The sequence below is a fragment of the Emydura macquarii genome, unplaced genomic scaffold (assembly GCF_026122565.2).
Source record: "Emydura macquarii macquarii isolate MOO-44397 ecotype Brisbane River unplaced genomic scaffold, CSIRO-AGI_Emac_v2 contig_2768, whole genome shotgun sequence".
NCBI lineage: Eukaryota > Metazoa > Chordata > Testudines > Chelidae > Emydura > Emydura macquarii.
Window position 1 is genome coordinate 32,598,377 of NW_027132905.1, and position 18,282 is coordinate 32,616,658.

The window sequence follows — 18,282 nt, forward strand, 5'->3', positions numbered from 1 at the left end:
GCAGGGACGGAAGGGCCTGGCCCTCTCCCTCGCCTAGGTCCCAGCGCTATAGTGGGCGAATGAGCCAAATGATGGGGCTCTGGCCCCTCACTGAGCTGCCCTTCGGTCCGGCCTTGTGTCCAGGGTGGAAGGGGCCTGTGCAGCTGCCCGGGCTATGCTGCGGTAGAGGCCCCTCCAGCGGCTTCTCTCAGCACTCGGCCGCGCGCTGCTCCGAGGCTTCTCCTCCGCTCCGCTCCGCTCCGGGGAGTACACACGAAGGACGCGCGGGGCACCTGCCGTCGGCTCCCAGGGGCGGAGACGGGCCAATTCCTCCTGCTCTCAGACGAGTACAGAGCCTCTAATGGAGGGGAGGGGGCAGGGCAAGCTGTGCGGCGGGCTGGCGGTTCCCCGGCGAGGCGGGATGAGGGGGTCAAGGCTGAGTCACCCCCGTGCTAGGGCAGGCTGCGCTGGCACGGTGCGGGCGCGCCGCGGGCTGGCCGGCCGGCTATCGGACTGCCAAGGCCGGGGGGACAAAGGGACGCAGGCTCCGCCTTCCAGCCAGGCTTTCGGGGGCACATTTGTGGGCCCCCAGCAAAACTGGGAGGCGCTCCGGGGCGCTCCCCTGAGCACTGCCGCCGGGCTGGCGGGAGGCAGTCGGGGAGGGCTGGGGGCCTGGCTCACTTCCCGGGGCCCGTGAGATGCGCGCTGCGCGCACCGAGCCCCCTCCGGGCTCTGTAGGTGTCGGGGTAACAGGCGGACGGCTCCAGCTCCAACCCGCGCCGCGATCGAGCCAGAGGCTCAACCTCAATCCCTGGAGCTCAGCGCAGCGCTCGGCGGCGGTTTAGCTGAGTCCCCGCCCCGCCCGCCGGGCTCCACCTCCGGGTGCTGGCGGCGCCGAGCGGCGAGAGGCGGAGCAGCGAGGGGGAGGGGGCTGGGCCGGCTCGGTGCGTCCCTGGCACAGCCTCACACACGCCGAGAGCCGGACACTGCGACGGACACGGCTGCGCTAGCACCGCTCCGCTCGCCGCGCCGGGAGGGAGCCGCAGCCCCGACCGGCCGCAACGGGTCCCCCGGGATTTTGCCGGTTTTGTGGGGAACAAGCGGTCCCGGCGGGGGCAGGCGATGGAGCAGCCAGAGGAGACGCGCACACGGCGCTCTCCGCACCCAAGTAAGAGGCGCAACCGGGCGCCTGCCCGGCGCTGCCGGCTGTGTCGGAATGCGGGAGCCCTCCGGGGGCAGGGAGCGGCGGCCGAGGAGGCGCTTGAGGCTGGGGTGCCTGGTTGCACAGGCGAGGCGAGGAGCGGGGCGGCCCCGTGTGGGGCGCGGGGTGCCCGGGAGCTGTGCTCAGAGGCGATGCCGGGCAGCTCAGCCGGGCGGATGCTGCGTGCGCCCAGCGAGGGAGGGAAGCGTGCGGGCAGCCGGGGGGGGAAAGGGGCCAGACTGGGCTGCAGTTCCGCTGCTTGTGGGGCCACCAACTTTCTTCCCAGGCTGTGTGCTGAGCCTGGCGTCGTGATACCTGAGGCTGCCCGGGGTCGGAGCCGTAGTGGGGGCGCATCCGCCCCGCCCCCGCCTTGGGCTCCCGGACTTCAGCTATCTAGTCCCCGGAGATTCCCGAGGCTTGTTGGGCGAGAAGGAGCCTCCACCTCCCTCCCGCCGGCAGCAAGGGGTCGATGGCGGAGCTGCCCTAGTCCGAGCCAGGTCCGGGGCGGAGCTGCCTGTACCCTGGGCTCTCGCCGGCTGCTCAGAGTCGGGGGCAAGTTAAAAGCGAAGCAGCTGCCGGGCTGCGCGCCGCATTGCCCCGGAGGGACCGGGCCGGTCGGACAGCAGCGCCGCACGGCCGGCTTCCTGACACTTGTTGTACTATTGCTTCCATCCCCGGGCGAGGCTGCCCAGAGCTCGCGGGGGGACCGGCGGCTCCCGGATCGCTCACCCGGGCTGGAACTGGCTCATCTGCTTGGCAACGGCTGGCCGCGCCCGGCGCCTTGCTGCCCTCCCCCAACTTCCCCGGGAAAAACCCAACCTACTCCGGCTCTCCGGGCAAATGCTGCGTGTAAGGGCGAGAAAGAGACTCTGTGTGTGTGCACGTCACTGGCGCTGCTTGTGTGTGTGTGTGTGAGAGAGAGAGTGCGCGTGTGTGCCACTGGCGCTGTTTGCGTGTGTGTGTGTGTGAGAGAGAGAGAGAGAGTGCGCGCGTGTGCCACTGGCGCTGTTTGTGTGTGTGTGTGTATGTGCCACTGGCGCTGTTTGCGTGTGTGTGTGTATGTATGTGAGAGAGAGAGAGAGAGAGTGCGCGCGTGTGCCACTGGCGCTGTTTGCGTGTGTGTGCGCGCGCCCCTGCCATGGGGTGTGTGTGTGTGCCTGTGAACGAGAAGCTAGCTACCAGGGGATGCTGGTGCCTCTTTCTAAATGATCCAAACGCCGCCTCCTCCCCAGCTTTCCTCGCCTGGTCAGAGTCTGAGACAACAGCCTGGGGATTTGACCCGTGATTAGTTCCCCTGAGCGGTTGTAGAGTGCGTGTGCGCGCCTCCCGCCGCGTGTATGCGCGTACACCGTGCGCGCCCCTGTTTAACACCTCCCTCTCCCCCCGTGCGCTCCCGCCTGCCCTGGTGTGTAGTGGGGGGGCCGGGACTGGGCCAGGCATTTCCCCCTTAATCCCTTTTTGCCTCTTTCTTGGGTCACTCTGCCCAGCTGCCAGCCTCCCTCTGGGGCTGGGCTCCCCGGTGTCCTAGCCCAGGGCTAGGCTGTGCTAAGTCCAGAGAGCTCCAGCCTAGTGTGGTTGTGGTGGGGAGGGTGGGCGGCTTGATGCCCGGGCTCTGGGGCCAAGTGGGCAGAGCAGAGCAGGGCAGTTGCAATCTCTTGCATCCTGTAATGCAACCCACCCCATGTGGTGCCAGTCTCAGGTTTCTGGCCGCTGGTGCTTGCTTCCCACCTCTTGCTCCCTCTGTGTTGGGGGTTCCTTTTGCCTGCAGCTGTTGGGATGGGGTCAGGCCCAGGGAGTCCTGGATAGGCAGATGTGATTTTTCTGTGTCCTATTCCATGCTAGGTGGCCAGGTAGCGCTGCCTGTAGCTATGGTTGCCCAACACTCCCCCCTGTAAGCCCTTGTTTTCAGTCGCTTATAATTTTACCAAACACCAACTGTTCAGGCTGAAATTTCCCACACTCGCTGGCTGCCTGCCTCAGGCCGAGTCTTTCGGAAGGTTTCAGCTAAAAGGGTTCAGACATTTTAGACACATACATGTTTGCCCATGTTAAAAACGTCCCCACTGCTGTTGGGTGGAGAAGATCTGTTGCCTCCCCACCGTGGGGTGAATGGTTGAAATTTGGCAGTGGGGCAATCTAAATGTTGGGGAGGTGCCTTTTGTGGTCCTGGGAAAAAACACCCACATTTGGTCAAGTGAAAAGCCTTTGAAAACCTTAGTGTGCACATGCTCAGTAGAAAGAGATTCAGCCTCTAAAATCTCAACATTCTGTCTGAACTGAGCATGCTCTGCCCAGGACTGCGGGGGCTGAGCAGGACCTTCCCTGCTGTTGTTTCCCCCAAAGCCCAGGGGCTGCTGTGGTGCAGGGCAGGGACTGAGAGCAGGGGGCTGTCTGTTCTGTGCCCTCAGTGCTGCCCTGCTGTGCCCCAGAAGGAGAAGGGGTTGATGCAGGGCAGGGGGTGTGGCAGGAGCTCAGGGGGAAGTATGGGTAGGAACAGAATGGGGGGCAGAAGATGGGAGTGGGGACAGAACAAGGTAGGTGTGGGAGGGGACAGGAGCCAATCGAGGGATGGGAATAGGATCAGGGTGTGGTCATGGCAGGGGCTGGGGATAGGTATGGGGGGATGGCAGCTGAGAAGGGGAAATTGGGGAGAGAGGGGCAGGACCAGGAACCGTGGAGGGGTGAGGCTAGGAGCAGAGATGGGAGTAAGTAGGGGCAGGAGTCAGGAGATAGCATCAGGGGAGGGACAAGATGAGATAGGACAGAGATCTGTAACCACTAGAGAACATTCCCCTCCAGAACCAGAATCCAGAACCAGGATTCCTTCCTTTCAACATTACTGTTTAGCAAATACCTGTGAAACCCATCCCCCTCTAGTGGCAGGTCCACATTGAGGTTGACAATCTACTACTGCTATTAGCTCACATGGCAAAGGACTGTGTTGTGGAAAGATCACAGCTCCGCTGATGACCCCTGTTGGCATCAGTGTTGTTTGATGTGATGAAAATTTAGTTTTTTCAATTTTTTTTTAAAGTAGGAAATAACATTTATAAAGGAATGTTAAGGTGGCAAAGTCAAGTACTCAAAAATTAGGGAATGACTGAATTAAGTTTGCGTGTAACCCTAATTAAGTCCTCTTGTACCTATGCATTATGATACAGCCTTTAATTACATATTGCTTTTTGCACTGGACCCCTGCTTCATTAAGTGCACGGGGTGGACCTGGTCTAGGGATGAATCAGGGCTGTGTAGTAAAGGAGGCTGCTTTCTGTAGAGCCCCTACCTCCTTTGCTGCAGAAATTGGAAGGTGTGCAGTGGGTAAGGTGCTGGGATGTGTGTGGGAGGGGTTTGCAGGAAGAGAGAGGATGGTCTCAGTTGCTGCAGTTGAACACTGCCCTCAGGACTGGAGTCTATCCCTACCTCTGGAACAGAGTCTGTAGCCTGCATGAGGTGCTAGGTAAATGAGAATCCGCCCAGGTGGCCACGTGGTTTCTCTTTTTGGGGAGCCTGACTTCTGACACGGTAGGCCAAAGTTGCAGAAGTGCTGAGTGCTCACAGCTGCAACTGAAGACGACAGGAGCTGTGCTTTGAACATATAAAGTGCTATCCAATGTGCTACTGAAAGACTGGGCCTTCTCAGACTGGGCACCCAACATTTGTTCCACACCTTTGGCAATTTTGGCCTTAATCTCTCTGCTTCACTTCCCCATGTGTAAAATGGGGATAACAACCCCTCCCAAGCTCATGGGGCATTGTGAAGCACTCAGATATGGTAGTGATGAGTACCATAGAAAAGCCCAGGAGGAAATGAATAATTCTGTATTCAGGTACTGGTTTGAGTAGAGTGCAGTAAGACAGACTTGGGGCCATGCAGTGAATGATGGATAAACAGAAATATTGAGCATGGAGTCCTGTCCACACTGTGCACTGAATGAGGCAGAGTCCTGTGGAAACAATAGTATGTGAGCATGTAATTAAAGCCTGTCTCCTAATGCTGATGCACAAAGGGGACTAACTAAGGTCCCACAGGCAACCATAATTGTGGCATTTCCTAACGTTGGAGTTCTGTGTTCCTGTAGCAGCTGTTGGGATGTAATTCTGCAGAGGGTTCTGATACCCTCTTGGTCACCACCATATCTGAGCGCCTTCCAATGGTGCATTGAGCGACAGCCATGTTTGCTTCACTATGGGGATCCTGGCTCCCGGGGGGCGGAGCTGTGCGTGCAGTGCAGTAGTTTAGTTTGTAAATGTCCACACTGCTCTGGGTGTTGAGCGGTGCAGGCTGGTCGGAGGAGTGCGCCTGGCCTTGGAGCAGAAGGTGGGCAGGTTTGGTATAGTCCTGAGCTCTTGGGGGGAGTGTCTGGCACAGATGAGTTTTCCCTTTGCAGTGGACAGCTCCGTTGTGCCCAAGGAGCAGCGCTGTCGGCCCCAATCCTCATGGTGGAGCTTTAGGCTCTGTTAGCTCTGCAGTGTGTCATTCACAGCCACGTGCATGAATCATTCACATACCCACTTGGCACCAGCAGGATATGGCCGGGGGCCAGGGCCACAGTCTTCTGAGGGGCAAAAATGCAGGGCCTGCTTCTGCCAAGGTGATTGCCCTGTGAGTGAATGCTGGTCTGGGCCCTGCCTCTGGCCCTGCTGGAGTGAGAGGAGTGACAGGGTGTGCTGGACTTGCCCAGACCAACCACTTGTCCGATGGGAGCTGCTGGGTGCTGAGCCCTGCTGGAAACCCACCTGTAGAGCCTGAGCAATGGCTGACTCAGGCTGACTGATCAGCACGGGATTGCCTTATCCTGCGACTTTCACCTTTGCCCCTGAACCTTGCCCAATGAAGTGCTCAGTGACATAGATGCAGTTGCAACCCACGCCTAGAATAAACAGACATGGGCAAACAACCTCTGGGAGCAGCTCCAGGCCCAGCTGCAGCTCAGAAAGGGCATTACCAGGGAACTCAATAGATCTCTACTGACTCTTGGGGTCTGTCCAACTTGGGATCTCCCAGTGCCTTAATTAGACGGCATTCGTTTGTCTCGCTCTCTCTGTACACAGCCATTTTCTAAGGTGCTGCTGAGCAATAGGGTGACTGAGAAGGGCACATGTGCTTGCGGTGTGGGCATGCATGTACGGGCAGGTGGGCATGCTGGGGCTGCCTTCAGCTTTTTATCTCCCTCCATGACCTATTCGCCACCAAAGGGGATTGGTACTTTCTTCTTTGTGCCTGTGAATGTAATTCTCCGAGGCCAGGCGCAGGCCCAGCCGGGCTGAGTCTCTGTGTCCCTTGTTACTTGGAGGAACTTGTTTTGCTCTCACACCTCTCCAGGACAAATGGGCCTGTCCCACGCACAGGCGGCTCCTGGGCTGTCTGTCAGTGCCGTGCCACAGCCACCTCTCACTCATGCTGCTGAGCTCGCCTCCTCCCAGCATTTCACTGGGGGTGGGGGAGGATTTTTTAGCCCTGTGTGAAGGGCATTTAGCAAAGTGGGACAGCAATTCCAAAGGGAGAGCAGTTCCAGGGGCCTGGGAGGGGAAATCTCGGCTGTGAGGCTAGGGCTTGGCCCATAGGAGCAGGGCAGTGAAGACTTCCCCCTCATTTTTTTCTGTGCTTGTGGAAGTGGCTGTCATCTGTGCCGGAGAGGAGAGGCCAAGGCAGCTGCACGGGGTGGGTCCCCTGCTCTGCACGGGAGCAGGGACTTATGATGGGACGTGTAAAACTGGGGGGTGGTGCCCCGGCTGTCCTTGGAACTGCCTGTTGCCCTGCTCACTTATTGAGGGAAACACAGCAAGGGTCCCATCATGGGTCAGAGCAGCAACGGGAGTGGGTGGGGTGGACGCTTGCCGTGTACCCTAGTGGGGGTAGGGAAAGGGAGGGACTTGCTGTGTGTGAAGGGGAAGGGACTCGCAACGAATGGGAGGGGGTAGCCTGGGGCTGGCCGTGTTCTGTGTGATCACTTGTGGGGGGGAGCGGGCCTTGCTGAGTGTGTTGGTGCAAAGAGAAGGGCTGGGAGGCTTGCCGTGACCAGGGTGGTCTGGGGCTTACCATGTATGTGGGGGAGGGGCCCTCTGGGCTGGGGAGATCCTTGTGAGCGTGAGTCCAATGACCAGGTGTCACCGTCCCTCAGGCTTGTAGCTGCAGCATCTCTCCAGGGCTGGGCAACTGTAAAGCGCCCCCGTTTCTCCCCCTCTCCTCAGGCACTTGGTGACGCTCCCCAGCTGTGAGGCTGGGGCAGGGCTGCTAATCCCCCCGTGCTCTGACTCACTGGGGGGGCCTGGCGTTGCTCATTGGGGTGAGGCCAGGCCTGCTTGGAGGGGCTGGGCCTGGTGGGCGTCTCTTGGCGGCAGCCCTGTGGCTGGCCCTGGCCCTGAGGAGAGTGAGGAGTGCGGAGCAGGCATGGCTGTCAGGGGGCATCTCCTTTCAGAGTGTGTTTCGAGGCCTAGCAAGGAGGTATTTGTGTGGTGGCTGGGGGTGGTGTTGGATGCGTAGGGGCCGGGGAGCTGTGGTGTGGAGAGGTCAGAGTACGGCACAGCATGTCTGTTCAGAGTAGGAGGAATTTCTGTGGGGCATGGGCAGGGTGATGTTCATGGAGGTGAGCAGTACTGGGGGGCCCTGGGCAGGGCCCCCACATGGGGGAGGGAAAAGGGTACACTTTACTGGGGCCTGGAGACCCTGGGGGGCTCGGCCCAGGCTGCAACCCCCTTTATGTGTGGAGGAGAGGGCCCGTGTTACAAATTTGTACTGTGCCCGAAAAAATTATGCTTGGGCCCTGGCCCTGGAGAGTTGGGGTTGTGGGGCCATGTTTCAGGTCATGGACAGTCATGCTAGGGGCTGGCAAGTTTGGTGAAGCCAGCATTCGGACGTTGGCTGGGATTGTGGTGTTCTAAGAAGATAATGCGTTGTGGGGGGCAAGCAGTGTGGGGGTGTCATCTCTGGTGCGGCTATTGGCTCTGTATTGGCAGTTGAGCCCTCTGTCTCTTGGGGCACTCATGTGTTGGCGGGAGTCACAGTGCATGTGTGTTGGGAGGAGGTTACTGTGTGTGTGTGTGTGTGTGTGTGTGCGTGTGCTGGGGGAGGTTACTGTGTGTGTGCGCGTGCGCACGCTCGCATGTTGGGGGGAGGTTACTGTGTGTGTGTGTGTGTGTGTTGGGGGGAGGTTACTGTATGCTGGGGGGAGGTTACTGTGTGTGTGTGCCCCTCAAAACCCTGCCCCCACCCGAGTAGGCCCTTGCGAATTGCTCTCATACCGCAGTGTGAGCAGGGCTAGAGCCCAGACTATCCCTTGTGGCTGGGGAGCCCATCTTGGGGCCAGAGCAGCAGTGCTGTGGGGAGGGGAGACACTCGATGTGGGGCAGTGCCCAGGTAGGAGCAACTTTATGAGCTGGCCTCAATGCCTTGGAAGCCTCATCTGCTGTACTGCAGCCCCCTAGGGCCAGGACTGGATCTCCGTGCTCACTGCAGTGTGCAGGGGGCGCAACATGTGATGGTGCAACACCAGATGGGGTGGGCGCTTACGGATTGTGTCGCTGCAGCGCCAGGGGTTTGGGGGCTGCGCTTGTGGATTGTGTCGCTGCAGCGCTGGGTGGGGGGGCCTGCGCTTGCGGATTGTGTCGCTGCAGCACTGGGTGGGGTGGAGGGGCGGGAGCTCATGGAGCTTGTTGCTGCAGCGCCAGGGGCGGGGAGGATGCACTCGCAGAATGTTGCTGCAGCACTGGTCGGGGTGGGGGGCAGGCGCTCACAAAGTGTGTCGTTGCAGCACTGGGCGGGGGGAGCATGTCACTGCAGCGCTGGCAGGGCACAGTGTCTCTGGTGTGGGCTGCGAGGCTGTCTTTGGCTAGAGCACGCTGTGCAGTGCAGGTGGAAGGCCTTCTGCAGCGCACTCTGTGTGTATCTGTCTCGGTGCAGTGACTGCATTGTGATGAGCTGGTGAGCAGGGACAGGCGTGGGACTGGTTTCGGTGCCTTTGTCGTTACAGGCAGGGGGGCTTTGCAGGAGCCTTTCTCCTGGGCACCTGTTTGCAGGAGGCTACTGGAGAGCAGCTCCTGTGCCCACCGCAGCAGGGAGGTGAATGTGGAGCAGGGAGCTGCTCAGCTGCTCCATGACTGGCAGGAGGGTGGGGGCTTCTCTCTGGAGCCCTCCTGGGCCTCCCCTGTCCGAGGCAGGTAGAATGGAGCATGCTGTCCCTAACCTGTGGTATCCATGCTTCCTTGCAGCCCCTGTCCAGAGCAGGATGACTTGGCTGGCAGTCGGTCTGGGCCTGTGGCTCTTCCTGCAGCTCCCCACCTTGGGCTCTGGGACGCGTGTGATCTACAAGGTGCTGGAGGAGCAGCCACCCAACACGCTCATTGGGAGCTTGGCAGCCGATTACGGCTTACCCGACGTGGGGCATCTCTACAAGCTGGAGGTGGGGGCCCCCTACCTGCGTGTGGATGGCAAGACAGGGGACATTTACACCACGGAGACCTCCATCGACCGGGAGAGCCTGCGCGAGTGCCAGAACCAGTTCCCAGGGGACACCTGTTTCCTGGAGTTCGAGGTGTCCATCACAGACCTGATGAAGAACATGAGCCCGCGCCTGCTGGAGGGGCAGATCGAGGTGCTGGACATCAATGACAACACGCCCAACTTCGCCTCGCCCGTCATCACGCTGGTCATTCCTGAGAACACCAACATTGGGGTGCTCTTCCCCATCCCCCTGGCCATGGACCGCGATGCGGGCACCAATGGTGTTGCCTCCTACGAGCTCCTGGCTGGGCCTGAGGCACAGGAGCTCTTCGGTCTGCAGGTGGCGGAGGACCAAGACGAGAAGCAGCCACAGCTGATTGTCATGGGGAACCTGGACCGGGAGCAGTGGGACTCCTATGACCTGACCATCAAAGTGCAGGATGGAGGCAGCCCACCGCGGGCAAGCAGCGCCCTACTGCGCATCACCATCCTGGACATGAACGACAACACGCCCAAGTTTGAGAAGGCCCTGTATGAGGCGGAGCTGTCAGAGAATAGCCCCGTGGGGCACTCTGTCCTGCAGGTGAGCATGCCGTGGTACACTGAGCATCGCACGCAAGCAGGGTTGTGCGCCTCGCCCAGGCGCTGCCCAGGCCAACTTCCTGCTTCCGTTCAGCAGCTTTCAAGGGAGGGAGGTGGGGCAGCTGGAGTGACTCTATATTACTGACTGTGATTATTATTTATTAGGGGTATTATGGAATCACCAGGCCCCTGTTGCGCTAGGTGCTGTACCTTTTTAGGTGCACTACGGTAGCACCAAGAAGCCCAAGTCATGGTGGAGCAGACCCCCCATTGCAGTCGGCACTGTATATTATTAGGTGCAGTACAGTAATACTGCCCCCACTTCACTAGGTACTGTACATTATTAGGTATATTATGGTAGCCCACATGGGGTCCAGTCATGGTGCCAGATGCTGTACAAACAGAACAGAATGACAGTCCTTGTCCGAAAGGGCTCACAGTATGTGGGTATGGGAATGTGTTGAGGCACTGCTGGGGGCCTGGTTTCAGGCGTGGCATGATCACAAGTGGCAGGGGTTTTGTGGTCTTATCCGTCATGCCAGTAGATGGGCAGCTTCCCCAGTAAACCACACCAGCGTGTGGTAAGGTTAGGAATGGAAAAGCAGTGAGGGAAGCCCCGGGCTGAGACAGCAGGGGCTGGGGGTTGGGATTGAGGGGCACCAGCAGAGCTGTGCTGGGGTAGCCTGCTCACTGCCTAGGTGTGCTAAATGCTGCTCCAAACAGGACATTAGGCTCCCTTTCAACAACATTAAGAAGCTGCTGAAAGTAAAGCAGGCTCCTTTAGCTTGGCTACCCCTGGGAAGCTCCTGCTCCCTAGGGAGACATGGGGCAGCGCAGCATCTCCTGTGCATGCACAAACAATGCATGTTGCTGCTGGCTGTGAAGTCCCGTGGCAGCCTGTATGCCACAGACTCTACAGGAGAATTCAGAGCCCAGCCGTGGCCTCCTAGTGCCCATCTTGATTGGCTGGTGGCCCGGAGGGGTGGATCTCTGTGGATTTGGTGGAAGGGGCACTGAGCTGATGGGAACTGACATCTGTTTATCTGCAGCTGCCATCTTAATAAGCAGAGCGCGGCCAGCACTCGTCCGCTCTGCTCGCTAATTTTGCTGTGAATTTTAAGAATTCATTTTTCACTGTTAAGAGAGTGAAAGTTGGAGGAAGATAAGGCAGCAGCGGCAAGAGAATGGGCTGCAGCTCTGCTGCTGCCATTGCTAAGCTTTTATCTTCCAGGAGGAAAATGACTCCTCGGCTCTGAGAGTGGAGGTAAAAGGTGGAATTTACATTTAACAACTTTTGTTCTCCATCCAAATCTGCTGAGCGAGATAACGGGAAGAGCAGCAAATGGGGCAGAGAAGAGGCCGCTCAGCGGGCTGATTAGGAAAGCAAACGTTAGACAAATCTCAGATTCTTTAGAAAGCAAATAATAAATGTGGAAACAGGATTATGTGAATGCAGAACTCCTGCAAGGGAGGAGCCCGGGTAGGGGTGGTGGCGGGGCTGGAGCCATGCAGAGTATGGGCAGCTCTCCAGTGAGGTACTGAGGGGAGGGGGGGGAGTCATGCCTCTGGGTGCCAGCATGTGGGGCGGGCGCCGGTCGGACCCTCCTCGGAGGAGCCGTTCCCCGCTGACATCCCTGGCAGCTGCGCCGATCTGGCCCCTCCGCCTCCCATCTGCACTGGGTATAATCAGGCCGCCGGAGGGGCTGAGTCCACATGGCCGCCAGAAATGTCAGCAGGGGGCAGATCCTACGAGGAGGTCCTGGCCAGAGCCCCCTCTAGGCTGGTGCCTGGGGGTATTGCCTCCTCGGTGCGCCACTGCTGTCACACCCGCCATCCCCATGGGGGGGGGAGTAGGGGTAAGTGGGAAACGGACCCACAGACCCCCCACCAACGAGTGGGGGAGAATACAAATATTGGCCCCTGGGCGCTGGACACCTAAGGTATGCCACTTCAGCTCACACCTGCCTGTCAGCTCAGCCAATGCCCCTCTGGAGCTGCCCCTTGATCCCAGTCTGTCCTCCCCCCCCCCACTATTTCTGTCCTGGGTTTCCCCCATTCCCCAGCTAGGCTGATGCCCTCAGTCTTGACCCACAACTCTCCCCTCCCCGCTATTCCAGCCCATAGCTCGTCCCCAGCTCTGCCCCACATTACTGAGTCTTAGCCGCTCCCCCCATTGTTCCAGTCCTGGGCTCCCCCCACACTCAATTCTTCCAGTGCCCTCAATCCCGACCTGCAGCCTCCTGCTGCCCCAGCCCTGGGAATCACTTGCTGTCTGCACTGGACTGCAGCAGGCACTGGGCTGGCTTTGGCTCAGGATGGCTCAGGTACAATCACTGCTTTGGGGCAACGCCCCAGAATGGGAAGCAATGGGTTCCATCCCAGCCTCCCTGTGGGTGAGTCAGGAGCCAGCTTAGCAAAGGGGTGTGCACTGCCAGGCTGGGATTGCTCTCTGCTGCGGTGAGGCCCCGCAAGGCGAGGCCAGCTCACCTGGGCGGGCTGCCTCCCTGTTCCTTCCTGGTGCTGGGTGTCAGACCTGCTGGCTGGCTGGTTCCCATGGAGAATTCCTCGCATGCCAGAGTGGGAGGGCAGGGAGTGGGACTGACGCAGCCTAACTGGTCAAGCCAGTTTCACGGGAACAACATGGACAGGGTGCGTCTCCCTCCCAACAGGAACCTCTCCCAGCTGTGCCATCAGCGCTCCCAGGGCTCCGAGGAGAGAGCCTGGTTTCTCCCTGCTGGGTGTCTCCTGCCTTCCAGGGCGGTTCTTGCTCTGGTCCCCAGGGGGCAGTTGTGGTGGCTCCTGGGGAGCTCAGCCCTCTTGGCTCCTGTTCACCTTCTCCTCCTCCTCCTCCCACAGGTGAAAGCCAACGACTCGGATCAGGGCGTCAATGCTGAGATCGACTACTCCTTCCACCAGGCCTCGGACATGGTGCGCCGCCTGCTGCGCCTGGACAGGGCCACGGGCCTCATCACTGTGCAAGGGCCCATTGACCGGGAGGATGTCAATATCCTCAAGTTCTCTGTCCTGGCCAAAGATAAGGGAGCCAACCCCAAGAGTGCCCGAACGCAGGTGGTGGTGACCATCAAAGACATGAATGATAACGCCCCCTCCATTGAGATCCGGGGCATCGGGCTCGTCACCCATCAGGATGGTATGGCCAACATCTCAGAGGACGTGCCCGTGGAGACGCCCGTGGCTCTGGTACAGGTGTCTGACCGGGATGAAGGTGAGAATGCCGTGGTCACCTGTGTGGTTGCTGGTGATGTCCCATTCCAGCTGAGACAGGCCAGCGAGACAGGCAGTGACAGCAAGAAGAAGTACTTCCTGCAGACCACCACGCCGCTGGACTATGAGGCGGTGAAGGAGTACACCATCGAGATTGTGGCTGTGGACTCGGGAAACCCACCCCTCTCCAGCACCAACTCCCTCAAGGTGCAAGTGGTGGATGTGAATGATAACGCCCCAGTTTTCAGCCAGAGTCTCACTGAGGTGGCCTTCCCGGAAAACAACGCCGCCGATGACCTGGTGATGGCGGTGAGTGCCAGCGACGCTGACAGCGGCTCCAATGCCAAGTTGGTTTACTCGCTGGTCATGGATCCCTCCTCCAAGGGCTTCTTCTCCATCGACCCTGACTCGGGCGAGATCCGGGTGAAGACAGTGCTGGACCGGGAGCAGAGGGAGCGCTATGAATTCCTGGTGGTGGCAGCCGACAAGGGCAGCCCCAGCCTCAAGGGCACAGCATCTGTGGCCATCAATGTCATGGACAGGAATGACAATGACCCCAAGTTTATGCTGAGCAGCTACAACTTCTCGGTGATGGAGAACATGCCTCCCTTGAGCCCGGTGGGCATGGTGACAGTGATTGATGCTGACAAGGGCGACAACGCCCACATCCAGCTGTCGGTGGAACAGGACAATGGGGACTTTGTCATCCAGAATGGCACCGGCACCATCCTCTCCAGTATCTCGTTTGACCGGGAGCAGCAGAGCACGTATACCTTCCGGCTCAAGGCTGTGGATGGTGGGGACCCTCCCAGATCTGCCTACGTGGGGGTGACAATCAACGTGCTGGATGAGAATGACAACGCCCCCTTCATCACCTCCCCTTCCAATGCCTCCTACAAGCACATCCTGCCCCACACCAGCCCTGGCCAGCAGGTCAGCAAGGTCAAGGCCGAGGACATTGACTCAGGGGTCAACGCAGAGCTGATGTACAGCATCATGGGGGGTAACCCCTTTGAACTGTTCCAGATCTCGCCGCAGAGCGGGGACATCACACTGGAGAAGGAGATCCTGCGGAAGCACCATGGCCTGCACCGGCTGGTGGTGCGCGTCAATGACAAGGGCAAGCCCTCGCGGCACGGCACTGCGCTGGTGCACTTCTATGTCAATGAGACCCTGGTCAACCGCACCCTCCTGGAAACCCTGCTGGGCCACAGCCTGGACACGCCCCTGGACATCGACATTGCTGGTGACCCCGAATACGAGCGCAGCAAGCAGCGCAGCAACATCCTCTTCGGGGTCATCGCTGGCATTGTGGCCGTCACCCTGGTCATCGTGCTGGTGGTGTTGGTGCGCTACTGCCGGCAGAGGGAGGCCAAAAGCGGCTACCAAGCGGGCAAGAAGGAGACCAAGGACCTGTATGCTCCCAAACAGGGCAACAAGAGCAGCAAGAGCAAGAGCAAAGTGAAGAAGAGCAAGTCCCCCAAGCCGCCCAAGCCGGCTGAGGACGAGGAGGAGACGGGGCTGCAGAAATCCCTGAAGTTCAACCTCATGAATGACTCCGTCAGCGACAGCCCCCGCATCCACCTGCCTCTCAACTACCCGCCTGGCAGCCCGGACTTGGGGCGCCACTACCGCTCCAACTCGCCGCTGCCCTCCATCCAGCTGCAGCCTCAGTCCCCCTCCGCTTCCAAGAAGCACCAGGTGGTGCAGGACCTGCCTGCAGCTAACACCTTTGTGGGCACAGGGGACAACAATTCGACAGGCTCTGAGCAGTACTCCGACTACAGCTACCGCACCAACCCCCAGAAATACACCAACAAGCAGGTAGGAGAGCTCGTTCTGAGCCGGCCGGACGCGCCCTGTCACAAGGGCGCCATCTGGACAGAAGTGTGGGAGTGAGCCTGGATCCGTCCCAGGCCCCCCATGAATGGCCTGGGGGGCTGGCAGAGGACTAATGGAGCAGCTAGCCAGTGCTCATTCATGGGGCAGCAAAGGGCTGGGGCTGAAGCCACCGTGGCCTGCAGGCAGTAGCCTGTGGCTGATTGCTGGGTGTTGCCCTGATGGAAGGAGCCCTGCAGGTGCTGGGCCAAGGCCTGGACAGACGGGAGCCACAGCTCCCAGGCCCCAAGAGCCGTCGACCCCTGGGCTAGAGACCAAGTCTGCAAGCACCAGCAGGTGGCAGCACCCCTCCCCCAATTCACTGAGTCATGCTTGGCCCATCTGCACTGGGCTGCCGGGGCCTACCCCTTGCAGGTCCCCTAGGGAGCTGACTTCCAACCCTGCCTGGGGCGGGGGTGCTGGACCCAGTTCCTCCCAGCCCAGTGCCAGCACGGGGCTCCCGGGGGGAGGGGCCCAAGCCTGTTACCGCCCTTGTGCAAAGGAAATCTGTAATACAAGCTACTTCTGCACCTGGTGGAGCCACCTGGGGTGGGGAGCCCAGCCTGTGTCCCAACACCAGCTCTCACTTCCTGGTGGGCCTGGCCTTTTGCTGCAGCACAGGCAGAAAGCAGTGGCGTTTGCTCCAGCCTGAGAACTGGGCCTCTCGCAGGAGCTGATGCCACAGCCTCTGCCAAGCCCTCTGCAGAGATCAGAGCACAGCTTGTCACCAAGAGCCGGGTGCTGGGCTGTGTCGGGGCTGGGGAGCGAGGGCTTGCGATGTGTGTGGGGGTCTCTGCTGGGAGCAGGAGGTGGCTGTGCTGAGAGTCGGAACTGCGGAGCGGAGGGCTTGCGAGATGGGGGGATCTCTGCTGGGAGCAGGAGGTGGCTGTGCCGATTGTCGGGGCTGCGGAGAGAGGGCTCGCGGGGCAGGATGGGGGTCTCTGCTGGGAGCAGGAGGTGGCTGTGCCAAGATTCAGGGCGGGGTCACTGCTGAGCCTCGGGACTGGGGGTGTCTCGTTGCATGAGGGGGCAGTGCAAAGGTCCTGGCTGCATTTTGAGGGACTGGGGCAGGCGGATGTGCACTCGAGCTGGGAACCAGGCTATGGAGGTGGTGGATGAGGTGGAGGTTTGAGGCGTTGAGGGTCTCCTGTCTTGGGCTGCCTGACTGGCTCATCTTGCACTGGGCTCTTGCTTTGGAGGCCCTGTTGGGATCTGCCTATGGGTGGGGCAGGGGGCTTCCTGCCTGCAGCATTTGCATTGTATCCTGTGTGTCCTTGGGCTGGGTTCCCCTCCCCCATTGCATTGCATCCTGCGTGTCCTCAGGCTGGGTTCCTCTCCCCCACTCCTCTTGCATTGTATCCTGTGTGAACTTGGGCTGGGTTCCCCTCCCCCATCCCCCATTGCATTGTATCCTGTGTCCACCATTGGGCTTGGTTCCCCCCCATTTCATTGTAGCCTGTGTGTCCCATGGGACTGGGCTCCCTTCCCCCCATTTCATTGTATGCCTGTGTATGCCATGGGGCTGGGCTTCCCCCTATGGCATTGTAACCTGTGTGTCTCATGGGGCTGGGATCTGTCATGGGCCTGGGCTGCCCCCATTGAATTTGCCCTCAATAAAGTTTTCTATTTTTGAATGTTGTGTCTTGTTTTCCATGAGGCCCAGAATTGAGGTGAGGGAGGTAGGGGATTCTGCCTCCACCCCAGTCCAACCCCCCCATTGTACAGCTGGGGCAGTGCATCCACCATCCCATTCGCATCTCCTTTCCTCTCTCCCTTTGGGGATGCAGCAGGTGAGCCTAGAAATGGCGCTTGGAAGGCCCAGTCCTGTGCAGTCCACTGTATACATGCCCCCAAGGGGCAGCAGTTACCTGCCATGTCTTGATTGGTTCCCCGGTTTGGGCTGCCTCTCCCAAGCCATGGAGCCTGAGCTGCACCTGGGGAAAATTCCCAGGGCTGGGCCTTACAGAAAGCATCCCCTGGGTCAGGCCTTCTTCCTGAGAGTTTTCTCTCCTCCCAGCTGTGGGGTTTGTGTCTGTGCCCTGGTTCCCTTTTGCCGGAGTCCTGCTTTCCTGCCTGGGGGATAGGCCAGGGACAGGGCGGTTTTGCAGCGGGGTCAGCAACAGTCAGCACTCGCACCCAGCAAGGGCAGCGTGGCACATACAGGCCATCTGTGGGAGCAGTTTCTGAGCAGGATTCCATTCTGCAGTGGGGAGCAGTGGGGTCCATGCAGGTGGAAAGAGGGAGCAAGGGGCTGTGCTCCAGCAGCACACAGGAAGGAGAGGGAATCATTATGGACAATCAGCTCCACCAGAGTTCATAAGGCAGCTACCAAAATGCTCAGGGCCTCTTCCCTTGCCCCCTCCCCACTGCACAGAGCTATCATTGTCTCCCTTGTCCCAGGGGTTGGTTCCTGCACTCTCATGCCCACTGCAGACAGGTGGCCATGCAGGTGTGTGTTTAGTGCAGGACACTTGAGTGTGTACAGAACAGGACAGTTGGAGTGATCCGCCCCATCTTCTCCTCCTGGCTTCTGGCAATCAGAGAATTAGGGTCACCCCAAGCACAGAGTTGCAGCCCTGACTATCTTGGCTAATAGCCATGGATAAACCTATCCTCCATGAACTTAGCTAATTCTTTTGTGAATCCTCTAATAATTTTGGCTGTCAAAACATCCACTGACAATGAGTTTCACAGGCTAACTGTGCATCGTGTGAAAAAGTATTTCCTTGTTTATTAAACCTGCTGCCTATTCATTTAATTGGGTGACCCATAGTTTTTGTATTGTGGGAAAGGGTAATTAACATTCTCTATGCACTTTCTCCACACCAGTCATAATTTTATAGACCTCTATCATATCCCCCCTCCGTCTTCTCTTTTCTAAACTGAACACCCTAATCTTTTAGTCTCTCCTCTTATGGAAACTGTTCCATATCTTTGATCATTTTTGTTCTCCTTCTCTGAACCTTTCCAAGTTCCA

The 18,282-nt window shown here is 59.2% G+C and overlaps 1 protein-coding gene across 2 annotated transcripts in view; it reads left to right on the forward strand.

The window, feature by feature from the left end:
• The first annotated feature begins 473 nt into the window (after positions 1 to 473).
• PCDH1 (protocadherin 1) overlaps positions 474 to 18,282 on the forward strand; it is a 99,091-nt gene continuing 81,282 nt past the window's right edge. For both annotated transcript variants that reach the window (XM_067566962.1, XM_067566963.1), the window contains exons 1-3: positions 474 to 1,147; positions 9,389 to 10,203; positions 13,059 to 15,251. In XM_067566962.1, the coding sequence (XP_067423063.1) occupies positions 1,102 to 1,147; positions 9,389 to 10,203; positions 13,059 to 15,251 (3,054 nt within the window). In that variant the 5' untranslated portion in view covers positions 474 to 1,101. The remainder of the gene's footprint in view (positions 1,148 to 9,388; positions 10,204 to 13,058; positions 15,252 to 18,282) is intronic.